Source organism: Bos indicus x Bos taurus, chromosome 9, assembly GCF_003369695.1.
Source record: "Bos indicus x Bos taurus breed Angus x Brahman F1 hybrid chromosome 9, Bos_hybrid_MaternalHap_v2.0, whole genome shotgun sequence".
Taxonomy (NCBI): Eukaryota; Metazoa; Chordata; class Mammalia; order Artiodactyla; family Bovidae; genus Bos; species Bos indicus x Bos taurus.
This window is the reverse complement of record NC_040084.1, coordinates 32,703,735-32,727,072: the sequence shown is the minus strand read 5'-3', so window position 1 is coordinate 32,727,072 and position 23,338 is coordinate 32,703,735. Positions and strand designations below refer to the sequence as shown.

General features: G+C 42.1%; 1 protein-coding gene across 1 annotated transcript in view; it reads left to right on the top strand.

Moving 5' to 3' along the window:
* Positions 1–23,338, top strand: part of SLC35F1 (solute carrier family 35 member F1) — a 415,450-nt gene that overhangs the window by 377,563 nt on the left and 14,549 nt on the right. The window contains exon 7 of the mRNA XM_027551122.1: positions 7,479–7,633. Coding sequence (XP_027406923.1) covers positions 7,479–7,633 — 155 coding nt within the window. The remainder of the gene's footprint in view (positions 1–7,478; positions 7,634–23,338) is intronic.

Genomic DNA, 23,338 nt, shown 5'->3' with positions numbered 1-23,338 from the left:
ATCTTCCCGACCCAGGAATACCAACTCAGGTCTCCTGCATTACAGGCAGATCCTTTACCAACTGAGCTACAAGGGAATGGCTCCCGTCAAATTCTGCTTTTCTGAACAAGGACAACAGAGACATAAAGCTCCCTGTACCATTTACCTGCCTCTGACCCTGAAGCATCCAGGGTTGACTGGCTGCTGACAGATTCCCTCTGAAGACACAGCAGGCACTTCAGAACTATGCCCACTCCCCTGGGGTTCTCTCTAGTGACTTCAAGGGCTCCCCAGCCCTTGTGTCTGTCACAGTCTGGCCGTTTAATTTCTCTCGAGTTTTACTGTAAAATGACACAATTAAATGAAAGTCAATAAAGAGAAGGGATTGTAGGGAGGAGAGGAAAGCGGCTGAGAAGGGAAGCCAGCTGCAGGTTACAGCCTCATGGCCTCTGTGAGTCTCAGAGCCAGAATGTCAGCTGTGCTTGGTAACACTTCACATGCAGAGGTCCATGAGCATAAATTAATTTTATATTAATAGTAGTAGCACTAATAAAAAATAATTTGTCCTCCAATTATGCAGATGTCATGTGCATGTCCACCAAGCTCTGTTATAATTCAGTGTTAGTTAAATGTGTCATCAGAGCACACTGAGCTCTCGTATTGCCATGAAAATGTCAATTCCCTGTGGTCCAAGATGATGAAGGGCTGTGTAAAAGGAACACATTATAAAGCCATTTGTTTAATTTTCCTGATTGGAAATGAGTCTCAAATGGTCTAGAAAAGGAACCAAATATCTTTTCTTTCTGAAGCGTGGATAAGGGTCATCTTTGTCCTCCTACCTCATCCCAACCTACTAAAAGTTTCTAGTGCTTAGCTCAGTTGTAGGCACATAAAATTTAATGAACAAGTGTTTTTTAAATGAGTGGATGAATGAATGGCAAGCCAAGGAGACGGGCTTGTCTTGCTGTCTCTCAGCTTACAAAAACGTAGACAAAAGGGAAAACAGTGGAAACAGGGCACGGGGCTTAGGCTTGGCTTTGACGTTTCTCTCTGGGAAACCAGGAGATGGCATAGCAGCTACTGCAACTCATGGGCCCTGGAGGCAGCAAAACACCCAAGGCGACGGACCTCCCATCAAGGCCTGCCCACGTGCCATAGGAAGTCACCCTAGAGTGCCAAGCTCTGATCAGTGTGCCTTAGTTGACAGACCAAGATCCAAGACTCTCTTTATGTCCAACCAGTGATCCCATCACAGTCTCTTGCACAGCTCCTATGGTTGCTATTTTACCAAAGTAAAAACATTTTTTGTTCTGTGGACCAAATGGGATAATAAACATGTTTTATATTTTCTGGATTCGGAAAGTACTTTTTAACAGCTTCTGATATTTTCTAATAACATTGACCAATTGCAAGACACAAAGAGTAATTAAAAGCAAGAAGATAACAGTCTTTGATGCTGTTTGTTTTTATTTCCTTATTTTACTCTACTGAACAGAAAGACTGGGGCTGGTTATGTAATTATGAAACTCAAGTGAAATGTAGGACCTTATAGAGCTAACATGGTCTCCAGTGCAGCAGACGTGTGCGAAATCTAATAATTAGCTTAAGCGTTCGCTTTACCCCTTTGCCATTGTGTTGAAGGACAAGTGTTAGCTGATGTGCAGGGTCCACTGTCAAAGGAAGGGAACGTGACAGGCAGGTCACCCAGTACCGATTTGTGGTGTGCTGGTGCTGGTGGTATTGGAGAAGGAAATGGCAACCCACTCCAGTGTTCTTGCCTGGAGAATCCCAGGGACGGGGGAGCCTGGTGGGCTGCCGTCTGTGGGGTCGCACAGAGTCGGACACGGCTGAAGCCACTTAGCAGCAGCAGCAGCAGCAGCAGCAGGTGCTGCTGGTGGTTTAGTTGCTAAGTCATGTCTGTCTCTTGCGACCCCATGGACTGTAGCCTGCCCGGCTCCTCTGTCCATGGGATTCTCCAGGCAAGAATACTGAAGAGGGTTGTCATTTCCTTCTCCAGGGGATCTTCCAGATCCAGGAATTGAACCTAGGTCTCCTGCACTGCAGGCAGATTCCTGCACTGCAGGCAGATTCCTGCATTGGGGGTTCACTTTTCTTGCCATGGGCAGAGATTGCTTTGGTTTTGATTTTGTCCTGGAGGCCAGAACAAGAGATTTGACCTTTCCCTGAAGATGCAGTAATGGGACCACAAAGCAGAAAAAACCTTAAATATCATTAAGAATAGTATAGCCTTTCTTTTTGCTGATGCTGAACTGGAGGCTGGGGAACTAAGGCTGCTTCACTGGACTCATGGCTGCCTGTGAAGGGGCTAATTGCACCCTCTGAGCCAGCCCCCCAGCCTGGCACTTTAGTACATATGTCCTGATATCATCTTACCTCGCCTTTATTTTTAAGAATTAAAAATGATATTTTAAAAAAATCTAGTCAAAGGAAAGTAAAAGAATACCAGTGGGATCCCAAAGAAAATGATGAGATAAAATATATGCAGCAAACACAAACATATACTATATACGTGTGTATACAATATCCATTACAAATAAACATGTATATCCCATATCACATGATATATCATGCATAACAATGCATTCTGTATATATCCCATATAAAATGAGATGCTCATTACAGTCAAATAGAATGCTTCATCCAAGTCCTATTTCTCTTCATAATAATTAAACAATATAGGTTAGTGCTATGCACTCAGAGTTTAAAGTCAGGCAGCCTGAGTGACCTGAAGGTGAGCTACTCGACCTCTGTAAGCTTGTCTTTTGCCTACCTACTCACAGATTTGTTTCTTACCCTTACTCTGCTCTGCACTGCAGAGACTGACCGATGCAAACAGTGCCTCCCAGGCTGGCATGTTAATTGACTTCAGCTAGATTGGCCACTCGGAGAAGGCAATGGCACCCCACTCCAGTATTCTTGCCTGAAAATTCCCATGGACGGAGGAGCCTGGTGGGCTGCAGTCCATGGGGTTTCGAAGAGTCAGACACGACTGAGCGACTTCCCTTTCACTTTTCACTTTCATGCATTGGAGAAGGAAATGGCAACCCACTCCAGTGTTCTTGCCTGGAGAATCCCAGGGACAGGGGAGCCTGGTGGGCTGCCGTCTATGGGGTTGCACAGAGTCGGACACGACTGAAGCCACTTAGCAGCAGCAGCAGCAGCAGATGGCCACTGGGGAGGCAGAAGAAGGAGACTGGAGGATGGGAGGAAGCAAGAGACCAGGATGTGTCTCCCTGTTTCAGGTCAAGTCTCTAGAAGTGGCCAAGTGTCCTCTGATTACCTTTGCTGGGCCTCCCTGACTTCTGACCTCTGATAACATGGCCTCCTCCCTGGACCTCTCTGGCCCCAGGGATATGAATAATTTACTGTCTTTACTAACGTCTGGGTTGTCTTACCATCCATCTTTCCCCATTGCCCATTCAAACTCCTTTATAACTTGTACCCCATATTGTATTTCTTCTGTTGAACCTGCTGTGGAGGGTATCTTTATTAACCGATACACTCAATGAGCCTATTTCCTCATGTGTGTAAAGAGGATAACAATAGCAATGGTGTTACACTGTTGTGGAGATTAATGTCCATAAAGCACATGACACATAGCAAGTACTTAGTCTTAGCTGATGGTATTCTTCCCAGTTTCTCTAGCTTTAATCTTTTTAGCATATGAGGACAAGAGTTACCAAATCCTGTCTTTAGTGAGAGAGAAAACATTTCCAAAAAGAAACGATCATACATATACTTTGTCTGAAAATGTAGTTATTGTACCCACCCTGTGTTTATCAGTCAAAAGTGATTCAGTTTGTTTGATCATGTCGATCGAGTGCTTGAAAAATCCCATAAGGACAGCAAGTTGGGCCTTCAGATGCATCGCTAATGTCCATTAACTAGTTAATTCTTTATCTGAGAAGAAGAAAATCAGCAAATTGCAGCAACACAACATGCCCACTCTCAATCTTGTGCTCATTTGGCTGACTGGATAGCCACACACGGAAACGCTGGTTGACCCAGCAAAGTGATTAAATGTGATGGTGTTTGTATTTTAGTCCCATCCCCCTAAATTTAATTTCTGCATTTTTAAAGAATAAGTTTAGGATGTTTAAGTGTCTAAGCTTGGAGAATCTCAAGGTAGCCTGATGAGCAGAATGAACTCTGCTGTGTGTGTGTTTTCCTCCACTCCTTGGCTCATGAGTTTGCTTGTAAAGTCACACTCTTCTCTCTGAGCTACCAATTATAAATCCACTCCCTACCAGACAAATCTTTTTGGATGATGCACAAGCATCTCTAACTTAACATGTCCAAAATGGAACTTTTTATTTCCCCTGAAAACCTGGTCCTCCTGCTCAGTTCTCTGTGACATAGTAAATGGAGTCAAAATTCAGTGTCAGTTTCTAGTTAGCCAGAATCCACATGAACTCACTGTAGTCACTTCGTAAAGAATCTGCCTACAATGCAGGAGACCCAGGCTCAATTCCCAGGTCGAGAAGATCCCCTGGAGAAGGAAATGGCAGCTCACTCCAGTTATTCTTGCCTGGAGAATCCCATGGACAGAGGAGCCTGTCAGGCTACAGTTCATGGGGTCGCAAGAGTCGGACACGGCTTAGCGACCAAACCACCACCACATGAACCGATGGTATCTCTGATGCTGTCCTTTTCCTCACTACATACATCCAGTCTGGACCACCAGGAAAATCTTGGGAGAACACAAACGGTTCTGAACAACTACTCTGAAAGGTTCTAAAATCGAGTAGAAAGATTTTAGGCTACCCCGGTGGCTCAGCAGTGAAGAGTCTGCCTGCAAGACTATGCAATGCAATGCAGAAGACGTGGGTTCAATCTCTGAGTCAGGAAGATCCCTTGGAGGAGGAAACGGCAACCCACGCCAGAATTCTTGCTGGGAAATCCCATGGATAGAGGAGCCTGGCAGGCTGTGGGGTCACAAAACAGTCAGACACAACTTAGCAACTAAAGAGTAACAACAACACATCCAGTCTACCAGCAGGGCACGTGGAACCTTCATAAACCAGCCACTTTTCCTTCATCTCCACCGCCACTCCGAGCAAAAGCCACCAGCATCTCTTGCCTGGACTGAGACCCTGTACTCCTCGCTGGTTTCCTCTGAGCTTCTCTCCTTCAGTCCCTCCTCCATGCATATCTAACTCCATCTTTTAGAAAGGTAGATCAGACTACAAGTTAGCTTCTGCTACAAATTCCTCAATGGCTTCCCATTACAACTAGAATAAGATGTCAACTTCCTTCCAAGACCTACAAGGCCCCACATAATCCACCCCCTGCCTAATTTTCCAGTCTCCTCTCTTATCACTGCCTCAGTCTGTTCATCCTGCTCAGATATTCTGGCCTCTTGCAGCTCCTGTAAACCATTAGGGTCTTTTCATTTGTAGGTCTCCCTGCATAAATTATTTTTCCCCTGGCCATCTCCCTCTAGTCCTTCAGGATTTAAAGTCAATGCTGCTTCCACCTTTCCAAAAGCAATACCCCTGTAATTCCCCATAAGCAACCCTTTTCTTGCTTCATAGCACTGATATCAGTTCTAAGTTACTTGTCTCTCCTTTTTCCCATTGCATGCTAGCTCATAACAGAGTTCCTAGAACACAGTAGGTATGCAGTGAATACATGGTTGAATAATTGAATATGCAACATCAGATCTCACATGTGAGAGTTCACAGTGTATCAACACAGGTCAGGTGATGAGAGGGTAGGATTGTTGAACTTCCTAACCCAGTCATGTATAATCTAAATTTTAAAAAGTGGTGGCGGGGGGTGGGGGTGTGCTGGTTCCTGGACTACATTTTAATCAAGTTTGATTACTTTTAGTAGATTAATTTAAGGGTATATCTTATCCCTAGTCTAGTCTGTTCATCTCAGATTCCTTAAAGGAATACTGAATTAATTTTTATGTCTTTTCATGTATTAATCATAGGTTATTTAATATTGCCCTTTTAGTAACTTGTTTAAAAGGAAAATGAATTATAAATAGCATGAAACCCAAGTACAGGAAAACTGACCAATTTTAGGGAATTAAAACTTCAGACAGAGAGTCAAAAGCCATCTGACATGACTGTGACAGAATTTCCACAAGAGGACTTCTATAATTTACTGAACAATTAATAGAAAAGTGATTATTCTAGTTTCCTCTTAGGGTATTTCCACCACACTAGAGGGGGCTGTTGTACTGAGTTTGCTTACTTGATATTTTTATATGGATGTGACATGGCTATCCTTAAACTTAATATCAGAAACATGTAGAATAATAATTCGTGACCTTAAATACTTTCCATATGGGAAAACCAAATTTCTCTTTGGAGGGATCTCTGTTCTTCATGGTCAAAGGGACTGGGTGTCCAGTACCTGCCAAATCTTCCAAAATTCACAGGATTCAAAGAAAGTGATCTGCCTACAGCCTAAACCAGACATGTCATCAAGGTTCCCTTGGATAGGTTGGATCTTTTATTTAATATTATATAAAAATGCCCAAAGATCCACTGAGTTTTAATACTTGTGCTTATTCTATGCCTTATTCTTTTAAGGTAGAGAAATGAGAATAATTTTTCTGCATTTGTGTTGTATCAACATTGAGGAAATGATGAGCCAAACCCTAGATTTAGCCATAATCTTCTGTTTTGGACTGAACAAAATTATGTACTTATGGGGTTAGTATTAACAATTGTGTATTGAGTTATAATTAGAGTGAGAGAATTTCAGAGTTTGAAGGACTAATCATGTAGCAAAAGGGCATTTTTTTTAATCTTTCTGTTTTGCAAAACTTAATTATTTGATGGCCTGCAAAGCATTTACCTATTTATAGGAGAACAGAGCCTACGTGTGAGAGCCCACGTATGCTAGGAAAAGTGATGGTGGAATAGGACTCTGGTTTCAGGAGTAGTGCTAAGCAGGATTCAGAAATCTGGAAGAAACTGACAGCTCATGTGAAGTGATCTATCCAAGATCACACAGTTAGGACTTTAGTTCAGTACTGTGACTTAGTCCACATCTCTTTGACATGTAAGCGCTTTCATTTTAAGGATTATGCAGTTATTCATTGTTGTGAGCAACGCATGGTACCAAGTAGTTTTGTTCCTATGTTGCAAATAAAAAAGAAGTGAAAAAGTTTTAAAAGACATGGGTACAAGGAAGTAATTACAGCACAACCAGAAATAGAATTTAGAAGCCTCGACCCTATTTCTGATTGTAGCTGCTCTCCTTCACAGCAGAGGTGAAACATCAGATGTGTGTGAGAAGCATATAGATCTTGTTCCACATGCAGGTTTTCACTTCTTATTTTATGTTTTAGCTATGTATTACCCAATAAAAAACATCGGTTGACAGAGTGAAAGAAAAACTCCTGTGTGAGAGTGAAATGGAGATGGGGGGGGGGTGCTGTTCCCCTCCCTTCACCCACTGTGGCTCCACCGAGGCCCCGGAGGAGGCTGTGATGTCATCTGTCTTTCCTCTCCCTCCAGGACTGCTCTACGTCGGCTTTAGTGCCTGCATGTTTGGTCTCTACAGCTTCATGCCTGTGGTCATAAAGAAAACCAGCGCCACGTCGGTCAACCTCTCGTTGCTCACCGCAGATCTGTACAGCTTGTTCTGCGGGTTGTTTCTCTTCCATTACAAGGTAAGTTGAGTCAGTGCTCCTGTCTGAAGATGATACTCTGTAGGAAAGAACACGTATAGGTAGGAAGGCTCTGCAGTGGAATTGCCCTAATTATGCAATTTTGCATCAAGGACTGCACTTCTGTGTGCTGATCCCCATGACCTGGCTGTTTACATTCCGAGTGTCTTAGATGGAAAAGAAGCTGCTTGCAATTCAGGAGACCTGAGTTCCACCCCTGGGTTGGGAAGATCCCCTGGAGAAGGAAATGACAACCCACTCCAGTATTCTTTAGAGAATTCCACGGACAGAGGAACCTATTGGGCTAGTCTATGGGGTTGCAAAGAGTTGGACACAACTGAGCAACTTTCACTCACATAAGACAGAGGCAACATTTTGTTATGAGAGTCTAGTAACTGTGACATTTGATAATGAAAGATAAGAAACAGCCATAGAAGGAAGGGCTTGCAAATAATGGGGGACAGTTTTTCTGACATCGTTCACCCCAGAAGCTTACTCCTTTTCCAACCTAAAGCTTGGAAGACATCCAGTTCCCAAACTATAACTGCCAAATGGATTCTGCCAAAGGCACCTGAGGAGTGTATTCTCTTTGGAGAAAAGACACAGTTCCTGCAGTTTCTATTTTGCATATATTTTCATAGTAAATATGAATGGGAAATGCTAATGCATTCAAAATAATTTCTTTATTAAAAGACCAGGGTTTCAGTAAAGGAATGCAAAGAGATACTATGAAGCCGTTGCAGTTAATATATCAGCCCTAAAGGAAAGAAGAAATCATTTAGTCCAAAGATAGCAGTCTCTTCAAGTGTAAGACTCTACCCATATCCTCAACCAAGACACGCATGACTGACTGGTTATGGTCTCCCAAGCTAGGCTATCGGATACTGTCTTTTAAATGCTATACTAACTGACTCATTAACAACTGACTAGAATTGGTATATGAGAAGGGACCCACTTGCCATTCCTTAACTAGTCTGATAACTAGTCAGTGGGGATTATGACAAGTGTGAAAAAGGACAAGTATGGGAGATCCAAAGGCTTCCCAGGTGGCGCTAGTTTTAAAGAACCTGCCTGCCAGTGCAAGAGACGTAAGAAACTTGGGTTCGATCCCTGGGTTGGGAAGATCCCCTGGGGAAGAAAATGGCAACCCATTCCATTATTCTTACCTGAAGAATCCCATGGACAGAGGAGCCTGGTGGGCTGCAAAGAGTAGGAGACGACTGAAGTGACTTAGCAAGCACGCATGGGACATCCAGCACATAAGACCAGACTAGGACAACCAAGGAAAGAAGAGGCAGAAGGAAAGAGGCATTGCTATGGCCACTTCTACCCAAGTGCCTCATCAGTGGCATTATAGCCAATACCATCTTCTCACAGGTTTGGCCAGTGGAGGGGGCATCTTAGTTGGTGGGGCGTCTTCAGTTAGGTCACACTGGGTTGAGAGGTTCCCAGAGAAGTGCTGAGCTGGAGCGAGTATATACTGGAGAGGTCCGGAGGCAAAGCAGCAGAAGCAAATCATCAGAAATATCACCATGCTAAGCCAGTACTTTGGCCACCTCATGCAAAGAGTTGAATCATTGGGAAAGACCCTGATGCTGGGAGGGATTGGGGGCAGGGGGAGAAGGGGACGCCAGAGGATGAGATGGCAGGATGGCATCACCGACTCGATGGACATGAGTTTGAGTGGACCCTGGGAGTTGGTGATGGACAGGGAGGCCTGGCGTGCTTCGATTCATGGAGTCGCAAAGAGTCAGACGTGACTGAGCGACTGGACTGAACTGAACTGAAGCCAAATCATAGCCGAGAAACAGACCAGGAAGAGCAGACACAGGTGGAAAGGAGGTCACCAACAAGATTGGCAGCTGGGAGGACCAGAAGCAGATCTGGAAGAGGAGAGGTGGAGAAAGCGGCTGTGGCAGCAGATAGCGATAAAATGCTGAGTCGCTGCTTTACATGGAACCTTCTGCCCAGCCTTGAGGTAACAGTGGCAGCTTCAGGAAAGTGTATATTGTTGGATAGCATTGATACATTGTTAGTAATTCGTTTTCTCTGCATGGTGCAATCTCTAAGTCCTGAGTGCACCCTGGTCCACATAAGGGTGAAGGGCAAAATCACAGCATGTTCCTCCCACTGCTCCCCACCACAGTGCTGGGAGGACCCCTTTCCCTCAGAATCACCTCCAAGCAACCCCCAAGCCGGGGTCTCACCAGCACAGCGCAGTGGCTGCCGTTTTTCTTCTCTCCTCTACAGCTAAGCATCCACATCTACTCCATTCCTCAGCGTGAGTTCCAATCTCAGCACTGCTTCCTGTAATCCTCTTTATAAACTCTTGAACTAGAAGAATCCCTTTCATCGTCCTTAAAGGAAGATGACCGAAGCATATCGTTTGTATGCAGGACTGCGGTCAGCTCTTGGGCAGTCCAGTTCCAGCTCAGCTCTCAGCATCCCTCATGGCAGTGCTCAGAAAGTCTGCTTTCACCAGGGGAAACTGCTAAAAATGCAGATTCCTGGTCCATAGCCCCGGGGCCACAGAATCAGCATCTGGCAATCTTCTGGGGGAGTCTTCTGCCAGTGAGGCTGATGTTCTCTGAATGTGAGAACTAATACCTAAGAGGGGTGCCTGGATAGTGTTAGTGCCTATTTGAGTCCGCCACTCCTCACACCTCACTTCATTTGCTTAGACTTGGGGCCGTCTACATAAACAAACATCAGGAACTGAGCAGGCTGATGAACCAGGTAAATTCTAATTCTTCAAAGTCCATCTTCTCCACTTAGCATTTATGTTACTGCTAACTTAGGAGAAGTAACTCAGGGGAAGAGGAAGTCATGTAGTACCTCTCATCATGCCATCAGAAGGGAACCTGTATTATCTGAAAATGATACTCCTGGATTCACCAATTTGGAGGAGTCATAGAACTTTTTTAATTCTTAAAATAATGCTTTGCACTATACACATGTATTTGGTTACAGTTTAACAGATAAATTCCCTTAAGGCAAAGTTGGTTCAACACAATAGGTGTTTTCTCTTAAAATTCATTCCTATTGTTTTTTTTTAAAATCAGACTTTCAAGACAAAGTTATAGATTCGTAATTTTGAATCTACAAGTTTTAAGAAATAATACGAGAGTTCCCATTTACCCTTTATCTAGTTTCGCTCATTGGTGACATCTTGCAAAACTGTGATACAGTATCAGGATATTAACACTGACCCAGTTAACAAACAGAACATTTCCATCCCCACCAAGTGTCCTTATTGCCTTTTTATAACCATACCTACTTAGTGCTCACTCATCTCATTAACACCTTGAAACCACTAATTTATTCTCCATTTCTCTAAATTTGTCACTTCAAGAATGGCATGTAAATGGAATAATACAGTATGTAACCTTTGGGGATCGACTGTTTTCGCAGCATAATTTTTCGGCATAATCATCTGAAGATTCATCCAGATAACTATATCAGTAGCTCATTCTATTTTATTGCTAAGTACTATTCCATGGCACGGTTATATCAAAATTTATTTAACCACCGACTCAGTGAAAGACTCTGGGTTTTTTCTGTTTGAGGCTATTACATGTACAACTTCTTGTGTGAACAAAGTTTTCGTTTCTCTGAAATAAACACCCAAGAGTACAATTACTGGCTTATGGTTCTCCCACTCTGTGGGTGTCTTTTCATTTTCTTGTTAGTGTCCTCGGAAGCACAAAAGTTTTTAATATTGATGAGTTCCAATTTATCTATCTGTTATACTTTTAAGGGGCTTCCCACATGGTGCTAGTGGTAAAGAACCCACCTGCCAATGCAGAAGACTTAAAAGAGGCAGGTTTGACCCCTGGGTTGGGAAGATCTCCTGGAGGAGGGCATAGCAGCCCACTCCAGTATTCTTGCCTGGAGAATCCCATGGACAGAGGAGCCTGTTGGGTTACAGTCCATAGGGTCTCAAAGAGTCAGACACAACTGAAGCATCTTAGCACACACACACACACACACATACACATACTTTTAAAACCATGAAAGGAACCAATTCAAGCCCACCATGTCTTCCCAGGTGGTTTCGGATACCACTCTTCTCCAGGGTTTAGTAATGACTGCCAGTTGCCTCACAGTGTCTGCCCTAAGAAGATGGTTAAAAGTCACAGACTAAGGAAGAGAAGATTCATTTCAGGTCAGGGTGTCTTTATTTAGAGTGTAGTGTTGCTGCTGCTGCTGCTGCTGTTAAGTCGCTTCAGTCGTGTCCGACTATGTGTGACCCCATAGACGACAGCCCACCAGGCTCCCCTGTCCCTGGGATTCTCCAGGCAAGAACACTGGAGTGGGTTGCCATTTCCTTCTCCAATGCATGAAAGTGAAAAGTGAAACGGAAGTCGCTCAGTCGTATCCGACTCTTAGCAACCCCATGGACTGCAGCCCACCAGGCTCCTCCTTCCATGGGATTTTCCAGGCAAGAGTAATGGAGTGGGGTGCCATTGCCTTCTCCGAGTGTAGTATTGAAGCCCCTCAACCTTGATTACACATTGGAATCACCTGGAGAGTTTTTTAAATACCGATGCTTGGATCCCACTCACTGATTCTATATTTTGGCAGTTGGCAGTGCAGCCAGGGCATTAGATTTTTTAAGAACCCCCCCCAATTGAGATGGTTGGATGACATCACCAAATCCATGGACATGAGTTTGAGCGAACTCTGGGAGATAGTGAAGGACAGGAAAGCCTGGCGGTCACAAGGAGTTAGACATGACTCAGTGACTGAACAACAATTGATCTTGGTGTGTGACCAGAATTGAGAGTCACTTGTTCAGAACTACTGCATGTGGCTGCAAGCAAGTGGCACCAGGACCAGAGGGTGAAGGTTATAAGATTATAGTGAAACAGAAAGAGACTTTGTTAACAGTTAGTCATCTGAAAGTGGAATAAACTGTCTTGGGAGTTCCCCTCACTGGAGGAAGTGGGACAAGAATGTGAGATGGGTGGGAGGGGGGTTCAGGATGGGGAACACATGTACACCCATGGCTGATTCATGTCATTGTATGGCAAAAACCACCACAATATTGTAAAGTAATTAGCCTCCAATTTAAAAAAAAAAAAAGAATGTGAGATGGTTGCTGTAGAGGGGACTCACTCTTCAGTTCTGACGATTAACCCATGACCTCTGGGGTCTCATTTAGTTTTACTACAGTCTGCAGTTAGAGTTTCTTCTTTCAGCTCGTCATGATGTCTTTGAACAACCTCTGGTCTGGTTATAAATATCTACCAGTTGAGAGAGGATGGCTTTTTGCTCACAGATGTTGCTTAGCCAGGCAGAAATAAATAATTAAATGAAGCTCTCCTGCCCTACATTGATTATTTGCTTTTTTCTTGCTTTCCATCCTTGGAAAAAATCCATTCCCTTCCCCGCCCACCAGTCCACTGTCTGCAGCTTCTCTGCCTCTTGTGCTGACTGGGCAATAAAGCCCCACATCTCAAGGAAGTAAAGGACTTAATTCTGAATTAGGCTGAGAAGGCAATGGCAACCCACTCCAGTACTCTTGCCTGGAGAAGCCTATGGACGGAGGAGCCTGGTAGGCTGCAGTCCATGGGGTCGCTAAGAGTCTGACACGACTGAGTGACTTCACTTTCACTTTTCACTTTCATGCATTGGAGAAGGAAATGGCAACCCACTCCAGTGTTCTTGCCTGGAGAATCCCAGGGACAGAGAAGCCTGGTGGGCTGCCATCTATGGGGTCACACAGAGTCGGACATGACTTAAGCGACTTAGCTGCAGTAGCAGCATGGTATAGAGCTCTTTCAGACTCTAATTTTATGAGACTTTTGAGAAGTGGTCATGTTTCTCTTCTTTATTACACCAACAGTGTGGGATCCAGAACACGAAATCCATAGCAATCCTTGTAAATTACAGGAGATGAGCTCTGCTGGACCTCAGAGATTCCCTAAAACCAAACCTAGGAAGAGATTCACATGAGAAGTTTTCAAGTTGATGGTGTCATAGCTTTTCAAGGTCAAAGCTTGACCAGTTATGAACTCTATCCCCTTATTTACTGAACACAAAAACACTTTTGAAATTGAAGGAGTATCCCTATGATGGCTGTAACAAATTAGCATGTACTTAGTAGCTAAAAACAACACAGATTTATTACCTTAGAGTACTAGAGGTCAGAGACTTCTCTGGTGGATCAGACAGTAAAGAATCTTTCTGCAGTGCAGGAGACCTGCATTTGATCCCTAGATCGGGAAGATCCCCTGGAGAAGGGAATGGCAACCTACTCCAGTATTCTTGCCTGGAGAATTCTATGGACAGAGGAGCCTGGCAGGTTACAGTCCATGTGGTCACAAAGAGCCAGACATGGCTGAGCAACTAACACTTTCACTTGAATGAAGGTCAGAAGTCTTACTGGGTTGAAATCAAGAGTTAGCAGAGCTGTGTGGTTTCTGGAGACTGTAGGGGAGAATCTGTTTCCTTGTCCTTTCCAGCTTCTGGAGGTCACCTGCATTCCTTGGCTCGTGGCCCCTTCCTCCATCTTCAAATCCAGCACTGTAGCATCTTCAGATCTGACTCTGCCATTCCTGTGTCCCTTAAAAGGGCTCACGTGATTATATGGGACCCACCCAGATAATCCAGAATATGTCACCATCTCAAAATGCTTCATCGCATATGCAAAGCCCCTTTTACCACGTAAGGTAATATATTCACAGCTTTCGGGGATTAGGATATGAACATTTTGAGGAGTCCATTATTCTGCCTGCCACAGGAGGCCCATTAATAACTTCCCCCAAGACAAATAAGGGTACATTGGCTTCAAGCCGGATCGCCTGGGACATGTGAGTGTGCTCTTCAGAAGCCGATTCTGAGCAGTGAAGCCACCCTCCGCCTATCTATACACATTGTGCCTTGCTGAATTTCCCAGCTGCTTTTTAAAGTAGTTATGTTGCCTGATGCTATGTGACTTTAAGAAAGAAAACACTACATCAGGTGGTGAGAAAATGAATGGGGTGGGAAGATTACTTCAGTGTCTGCTGTGTCGAGCATGAATTCAGCAGTCTGGTGTGGCAAAATGAGCTTGGGCTGCAAAGCCAAAGGAGCCTAGATTTAACTAGTGCTTTCTCTTTATTATTTAAGTGTTTTGATCCAGTTATTTATTCTCTCCAAACTTCAAGGTGATTAGACTTTCCTTAGGGAGCCTTTGAAGGCATTACATAATTTTTGAATGGTGACCGGTGATGATGTATTTCTCTGAGTGAAAGTATAGTTCAGGATTACTAATCTCTCTCTCATTCCATTTTTAGGATGTTGCTCTTAAACAGTCAGATTTTATAACTGGATATGTAGCTTTAAGCAATTTTGCTTGAGATTTCTCTTATTCTTTATCTGAAAAGGCAGAACTTGGTCTCAGGCATAAAATTTTTTAAAATATTATATCAGTCATTTTCAACTGACTTCCTTGATTCCTTCATTACAGTAGAATTTTTAGATGATACCCATACATAAAAATAATTCAAATATTAAAATAAAATATCAATCATTCTTTCATGATATGCCATTATGTACTGAACATTCTTCAGGAAAAAAAGTAGCCAGCATTGAACATACAGGACATTCCCTTTTGCCTGATATTTAAAATAGAAAATGGCTTACTTCACTTCATTTTGCTATTATCTTATCAAGGCTTAATATTGCCACAGAATTACTGTAATGGTTAAACTTGAGAGTAACTTCATAAGAGGAGATTATTTTTGTAGCTTTATCAAAATAAATAAAAAATTGATAGAGAAAAAAAATGAACACTGTAAAGTCTAAGTCCCCTTTAAAAATACTTCACTTAGAGCATTGGCTTACCTCATTCCCCAAATGGAGCAGCATGAAGCCACAGGTGATTCTAGTGCAAGAGTAATATTTTATCTATATGTTTTAGTCGATTTTAAATACATTTTTAGTCTAAATACATTTTAGACTAAAAACCACATTTTTAGTCTCATTTTTAAACATACTTAGAACTTTATTGGTATGTTTTAGTCTCATTTTTAAACCAGATTAATTTTTTGTAATTGCCATGAGTTATTTTTGACAAATAATCAGAAAAGTTTCTTACATCGTCGACTGACTATTCAAGCAATCCAGATTACATCCTATGAGGACAGGTGTCAAGCTCCCTGATTCAACCCGACCCTGTCTGTCAGCCACTAAAAATTACCCCCCAACATGTGCCAGTTTCTCTTACTGGTTTTGTTGTTGTTGTTATAGGAGACTTGGCGAGAAAAGTTTAATAACTCTGAATGTAGGGCTAATTTAATAATATATTGTTATGCACTAAGTTTAAAAGAACTTCATTCAGCAAATGTTTATGTATTCTATGCCTGCTATGCTCCAAGCACTGTTTCAGCTCTTAAGTCTTTATTTATAAATAAAGGTGACAAGAACACCAAAAAATCACCAGGCGGATTAATACAAAGGATGAGATTCCAAACCACTGAAACTTGAATAGACCAGCAATTTCAAGCATCCTTAACATCTGAGTTTCAGTGCCAGAGTTTGCAGAGATTGCATCAAGAGTGGAATCTTTCATTAGCCATGGATCTGAATCTGCAGCCAAGCAACCCTGTTGATCCTTGGGGACAGTAAGCAATTTCAGTAATGGAACTGCACTTGAAAAGCTGGGGCAGGCAGCACCAGCCCATTGCAGCCAATAAGCATAAAGCAATACTGCACATCTTATTTAGAAAAATACCCACATACGTGACCAGTTATATTTCTTTTCATAAAGAAGTCTTTTCATCTTAAAAGGCTGTGAATTTTAAGTTCACTATCCCTGATGCAATCATAAATGGTAGATTTAAAAACCAATGCAGCCCTTATAACTTCGTATTTTTTTAAACTATGATGGGTGAGTAGAGAATTGGAGAAACCAGCATCACTGAGGCCTCAAAGTGTTTCACATGAAACAGCAAAATAGTGAGAGCAATGAATGTTTAGACTTGGTTTCCTCCTGCCCGAAAACTCAGTATACTGTCTCCTGAGGTTTCTATATTGCTGAATTAGAGTAAGTGCTTTCATGGGTGGGAGGGACTGCTCACCAGGCAGCCATTCGGGAACCCAGATTCCTTCCATCTTGTGGCTCTGCCATCCTCTGGAGCAAGGATCAAAAACTATGAACTGTGAGCCAGCCTCCCAGTTTTGTAAATATAAATTTATTGGACTGTAGCCACGACTGTTTATTTGTATGTTATTCATGGCTGCTTTTGGCCTGTAACAGTAACACTGAGGAGTTGTGACAGGGTCTGTGGACACAAGCCTAAAATATTTACTGTCTGGCCCCTTAAGAAAAAATTTGTGGGCTCCTGGGCCAGGCTCTTGCAGTCCTCTTCAGGGCTCTCTGTGAGATAGCCTAGAGACTTTATGGGCTACATAACTTCCTCCTCATTCTATTGGCCAGAACTCAGTCATGTGGCCACACTCTATTGCAAGGGAGGCTGGGAAATGTAGTCAAACTGTTTGTGTGGGAAGAGAGTAAAAGTGAGCAAATAGCCAGTCTCTGGCACATTAGCAATTTCCATTTACCAGAAATATGGAAAGGATTAGAGAAGTTGGGGATAAATTGTGAGGGAGATCCAAAATTATAACCAGAAGTCAAAATTCCTGCTACGCGAATCTATTCATAAACTCCACATCACAAGCAGATATTTTGAACTCATCTCATCAGGACAAGCTGTAAGGAAGAACAGAATGAGCTAATAGTGATGCAGAAGTTTCAAATGGAAAGGCTTGTGGTTGGACTGGAGCATAGCCAGGAAAAACCAGCTAGCTGTCTTCCAGGAGAATGTGTGGGGTGTGTTTGTCATCATGGTGCATACCATCGCCCCCTCCTGCATTCTCAGACACCTAATTTTGTCAGCAGACCTGTATCGATCCATCTCTCATGGATGGGTTCACAGAAATCAGAGCATCACTTTGCTAAAATAAAGAACAAAGATTGGCTCAGACATTGTCTTGACTAAAGCTGAAACATCACTCTACACATCTTTAGGGGCTACCATAAATGGGAGATTTTTTAAAAAGACTGTACTGAAAGTTTTGAGAGTTTTTATTTACTTTCCTCTATAAGAGATAATTCATGCTATCCTTTATTTCCTGACTTCTGTTTACTGTTTTTATATTGTAATTATTTTAATAGCTAATTTCTATCAATATAGTCTCTGTGTAGTATTTCCATACTTACTACATGTGCTACACCATCAGCCTCTGAAATGCCAGCTCTTCTTTCCTGAATTCCTTATCTTGGTTAATCTCTTATCTGGCTCAGTTTCATCACTGTCCACATCAGGAAGCTGGCATGCACGGTTGTCCAGGCTGCCCACTGTGCAATTTGTCCATTTATGAGGAATATTTTCCAGTAGATGATAGTCAAGTACCTTAAAGAAGGGAGACGATAGTCACTGCAAAAGTGCTATTGAAAAATGGGACAAAATTGCAATGAGACACTGATTAGAAGTTGATATTAATAAGTGGCTTATTCTTGGTGTTAATTGACAAACATGTATAGCAAATTAAATGGGTTCTCTGTTGCTGTTTACTTCATTCTTTGTACATAACTAAAACTCTTCACTCTTAACATTGCTAAACACTAACTTAGTCATACATGGAGTTTCTTCCTTATTTAAATATATTTCAGACTATGTTTTTTTTCTGTAATAAATACATTGTAAGCCATTCTGCAGGCCTTCTCATTTAGCAATGTGACTCAGTGTAACTTGACTGTAAATTTTGGCTACTAGTGTCATGTGGTTCCTTCTTGATGTTCCATGGAACCAGGCACTTTTCAGCAGGAGTAGAGCTGTCTCCCATTGCTCTGGAAGTCTCAGCAGTTATGGATTGTATTGGTGTTGTCTTTGTGCACTGACCAGTCCCAACTTTAAATGAAAGTCCCACCTTATGTTAGAACTAAGTACTAAGCTCCCATGACAGGGGCCATGCACATCTCCTTCTCTGCTGCATCCCTGATATCTGGTACAGTGCCTGGCATGGTAGGTGTTTGCAATTATTTATTCAATGATAGGCTTACTTCTGGGCTTCCCAAGTGGCACTAGTGGTAAAGAAACTGCCTGCCAATGCAGGACAGGCAAGAGATGTGGGTTGATCCCTGGGTCTGGAAGATCCCTTGGAGAAGGGTTTGGCAACCCACTTCAGTATTCTTAGCTGGAGAATCCCATGGACAGAGGAGCCTGGCAGGCTACAGTCCATAGGGTCACAAAGAGTCGGACACGACTGAAGCAACTTATCATGCACATGCACGCAGGCTTACTTCTACAAAAAACGTTACAGGTTAAACTTCAGTTTTCTACACTGAATGTTATTTAGGAATGTTCACATAGGAAGCGAAAAGCTTTTGACTGGACTCTTCAGATCTCAAGTTGATGACAGCAGCTGAAAAGTTAAACATTTAGATCCCACAATAGCCAGACTGTTTTGATTCATTCTTTGAGTTGATGGATTGCCTAGGGAACATGGATATTAGAAACCAGTTCAGTGCCGTAATTTGTCATATATTGTCGTGGAAGATGAGAAGCATGGAACTCACATCAAGGGTTGAAAATTTGCTAAGAAATTTATTCTATTTACAGAAAAAATCATATCTAATATTCAGTGTATTACTTCCAAGTCAACCCAAAGTAAAATTGTGAGACGTCATCATCATATACTGTATTTTTGTATCTGTATGTGTATTTGTTGGTGTGTCTACATCCACAGGGGTTCACAAGCAGTTCTATAAAAGAACAGATCTGTAACAGATACTTCAGACTTTGCAGGCCAGACAGTCTTCACAACTACTCAACTCTGCCATGGACATGGCTGTCTTCCAATAAAACTTTATTTACAAAACAAGGCAACTGCCAGACATATTAGTTTACTGACCCTGAAAGAGACTATAAGTGTCCTTGCAAACTTTTCCCTAGTCTTCAGCACCAGGAAATAACCTTTTCCTCTGCCAAGTGCATTGTTAATAAAATGAAAGCTCTACACAAAATGCTACAATTTTTTTTGGACGTCAAGTGTGTGGAGTTGTTTTCAAAGCTAATTGTAATCATCTCTATACAGTTTTAGAGTAACGGGAGTGTCTGCCTCCTGTTTGAGTTCTTGGTGGCATCTAAGGGTGCATCTGTTAGTTCTGTTTTAAGGATATCTGTGGCTTGTGTAAAATACAGTGAGAGGTCTTCAGTTTATTGGTTAATTGTTTTCATTTTATGTAAAGAAATGAGTGGACTGCCAGTGCTAAACAGCACCTCTGAGTTAAGATGAAGAATATTAAAGCCATAGCTTACAGAGAAGGATGAGCAAAAGCATTTGGAGTCAAGGTGCGCGTTCTAAACTGATTTTCTGCATACAGTGTATCCCAGAAGAAACAATAATATCAGGTAATAACAGTAAGATTAAAATTAACTTTCCCAGAATCACAAGTCCAGAGAAAAGACACCATTGTGTGTACGCACAGGTTAACTTGACAATAAAGAAGATCATTTCCAAGTGACAGATCTCTTTACAGCTTAGTGAGTTCTCACCATCTCCCTCAAAACTATATGTTAAGAGAGACATATAGATGAGTATATCAGTTCATGGATGTCAAATTTAGGGGATGCCTCTAGATTTTTATTTTTTAAAACATGTCTATATAATAGTAACATAACCCAAAGGTCACATTGTTTTCAAGTCTTAAGACATTAGATAACTTAATTTTTAAAAAACTTTAATTTTGTAACGGGGTATAGCCGATGAACAAGCAATGCTGTGATAGTTTCACCTGCACAGCAAAGGAATTCAGCCATATATATATATATATATATATATATATATATACACACACCTGTATCCATTTCCCCTGAACTCCCCTCCTATCCAAGCAGAGTCCATGTGCTATACAGTAGATCCTTGTTGGTTATTCATTTTAAATATAGCAGTGTATACATGTCCAATAATAGGTACAAAGTTTAAATTAAAAGGGGAAAAAAGGGGTGGGATGGGAAGGGAGATGGGAGGAAGTTTCAAAAGGGAGGGAATATATGTATACCCATGGCTGATTCATCTTGAGGTTTGACAGAAAACAGCAAAATTCTGTAAAGCAATTTTCCTTCAATAAAAAATAAATTAATTTTTTTAAAAGGGGGGAAAAGAACAAGTGTTAAATGTCTGTCACATTTTTTATAAGCACTTTATGGATTTCAAGTATTATGCAATTCTGGGAAAATGTAACAATAATAATATAAGATTTTATGATGAAATAACCAAATATTCTTCCATATTGCCAATACTTCTCAGTGATATTTTGGAATTAAAAGGTGAGTTTTGAGGGCTATGTAAGAGAAGGTGGCAGCTGTTTATCAGGTTCTGTGGGTGAATAATGTTACCTGCCTTATCAGTAAACAATGTTGCAGCCATCAAGCTATCAGCCACTGTAGTCAAGACTGCACCTTAAGGGGATTCACAATGGAGAAAAACAGGATACTGACCCTAGATAGTTAATGAGCATGTCAAAGGAATGATTGCAATGACCCAAGACTCTTGCATCTTCCCATACATAAATGCTTTATATATTTATTAAATTCATCAACCTGAGATATTTATTTTTTGCTTAATTAGCAGAAATCTTTTGATGTTTACCCAATTTGTTTTTGCAAAAATGCCTGTATATCCTGGTTGCTCCCTTACTTCTTCAGAACACTCCCTTTTATAGCTGCCTGAGGGCCTGTCTCTTGGGCTTAAGCCCTCAGAAAATTCACCAAATAAAACATAAGTCTCAACTTGTAGGCAGTGCATTTTCTTTCAGTCGATAGTACCAAACTCCTTATTTAGAAAGAAAATTGATTAGCCATTAAAACCATACAATGATTTCTTCCTTGGCAGTTGCCACATCAAGATATTCTTTATGATAAATTTATTTCATTTTTCTGCCCCTCCTGCCACCCCAGGTGCAAGTGAGAGAAGAGAATGAGGAATTCCAATATGGTGTGTGTGTGTGATCTCATGTCCAACTCTCTGCGACCCTATGGACTTTAGCCCACCAGGCCCCTCTGCCTATGGGATTTTCCAGGCAGGAATACTGGAGTGGGTAGCCATTTCCTTCTTGAGGGGATCTTCCCAACCCAGGGATTGAACCCATGTCTCCTGCATTGTCAGGCAAATTCTTTAGCACTGAGCCATCAGGGAAGCCCAATATGGTTGCAGGAAAGCTCATTTTTCATTTTGTCAAGGAGTTTCCCCCTCCTGCAGCTGGGATATTTCTTGATGATTGTTCATTTCTATGCATTGAGAAAGAACAGCTTCCAAATTCATCAATAATCTATTAAACTTGTTCTAAGATATGTTGAATTAAGTAAGAGATATGGATTGCCCTAGAAGCTTGGATATAGGGAATGGAAGAAACAGAAAGATTTATGTTGCAACGCAGTTAACCATTGCAATGCAGTTAGATGGGAAGAGAATTGGGTGGAATGTCAAGGCCTCTGGGCACTGTGTCAGCTGTCACTGCAAGATGGAGCCCTAGGTTCTCTACTAAACCTTCTCACACCTCCCGCTTCCTCAGCTCCAAGTCATTCATCATGGAGCTCCATGCTTCTCTGAGGGACTAGTTTTATGAAAATCAAATGAGATGATATACGTGAAAATACTTTGGAGAAAGTAGACCTCATCTTTGCTTGGTACTGACCGAGACTATAAATCTTAATTTAGAATTGTTTTGAATTATAGTATCCTACAGAAGGAATGATGCTAAAGCTGAAACTCCAGTACTTTGGCCACCTCATGCAAAGAGTTGACTCATTGGAAAAGACTTTGATGCTGGGAGGGATTGGGGGCAGGAAGAAAAGGGGACGACAGAGGATGAGATGGCTGGATGGCATCACTGACTCGATGGACATGAGTCTGAGTGAACTCCAGGAGTTGGTGATGGACAGGGAGGCCTGGCATGCTGCGATTCATGGGGTCGCAAAGAGTCGGACACGACTGAGCGACTGAACTGAACTGAACTGAACAGCTTCCCAAGTGGTGCTAGTGGTAAAGAAGCCAGCTGCCAATGCAGGAGATGTAAGAAATGCATGTTTGGTCCTTGGGTTGGGGAGATCCCCTGGAAGAGGGCATGGCAACCCACTCCAGTATTCTTGCCTGGAGAATCCCATGGATAGAGGAGCCTGGCAGGCTACGGTCCACAGGGTCGCAGAGTCTGACATGACTGAAGTGACTTTGCACACTCCCATGCATACTTTCTTAAATATGGTTCTCCTCTTAGAGCACTTCTCAGGTGCCAAGAAAGTAGACTAATGGAGAAATGAGATAACTTTATAGATTAAATTTTGGCAGGAATTATACTTACAACACCGCATGGTGTATAGTAGCACTATAGACGATGTTTAGAGTAAATCTTCTCTGTTTAAAAAGATGATATATGACAAGAAGAATAAAAGTACCATGAGAAATGCTTAGAAGAGAATCACATGCTCTCAGAACAGTCAGCTTCAATAACTGAGATTCTTAATTTCTTTCTTCATTCCCCAGCTTTCTTTACTCCATCAACAAATTCTGCCCATCCTCCTCCAAAAGAGACTCCCTTCTGTTTCCACTGCCATCATCTTGGTTCAGAATACAACCATTTCTCACATAGGCCATTTCAATAGCCTCTTGGTCTTCCTGCTTCCACGTATTCCTCTTGTCAGTGAAACATGCTGCCCGCCA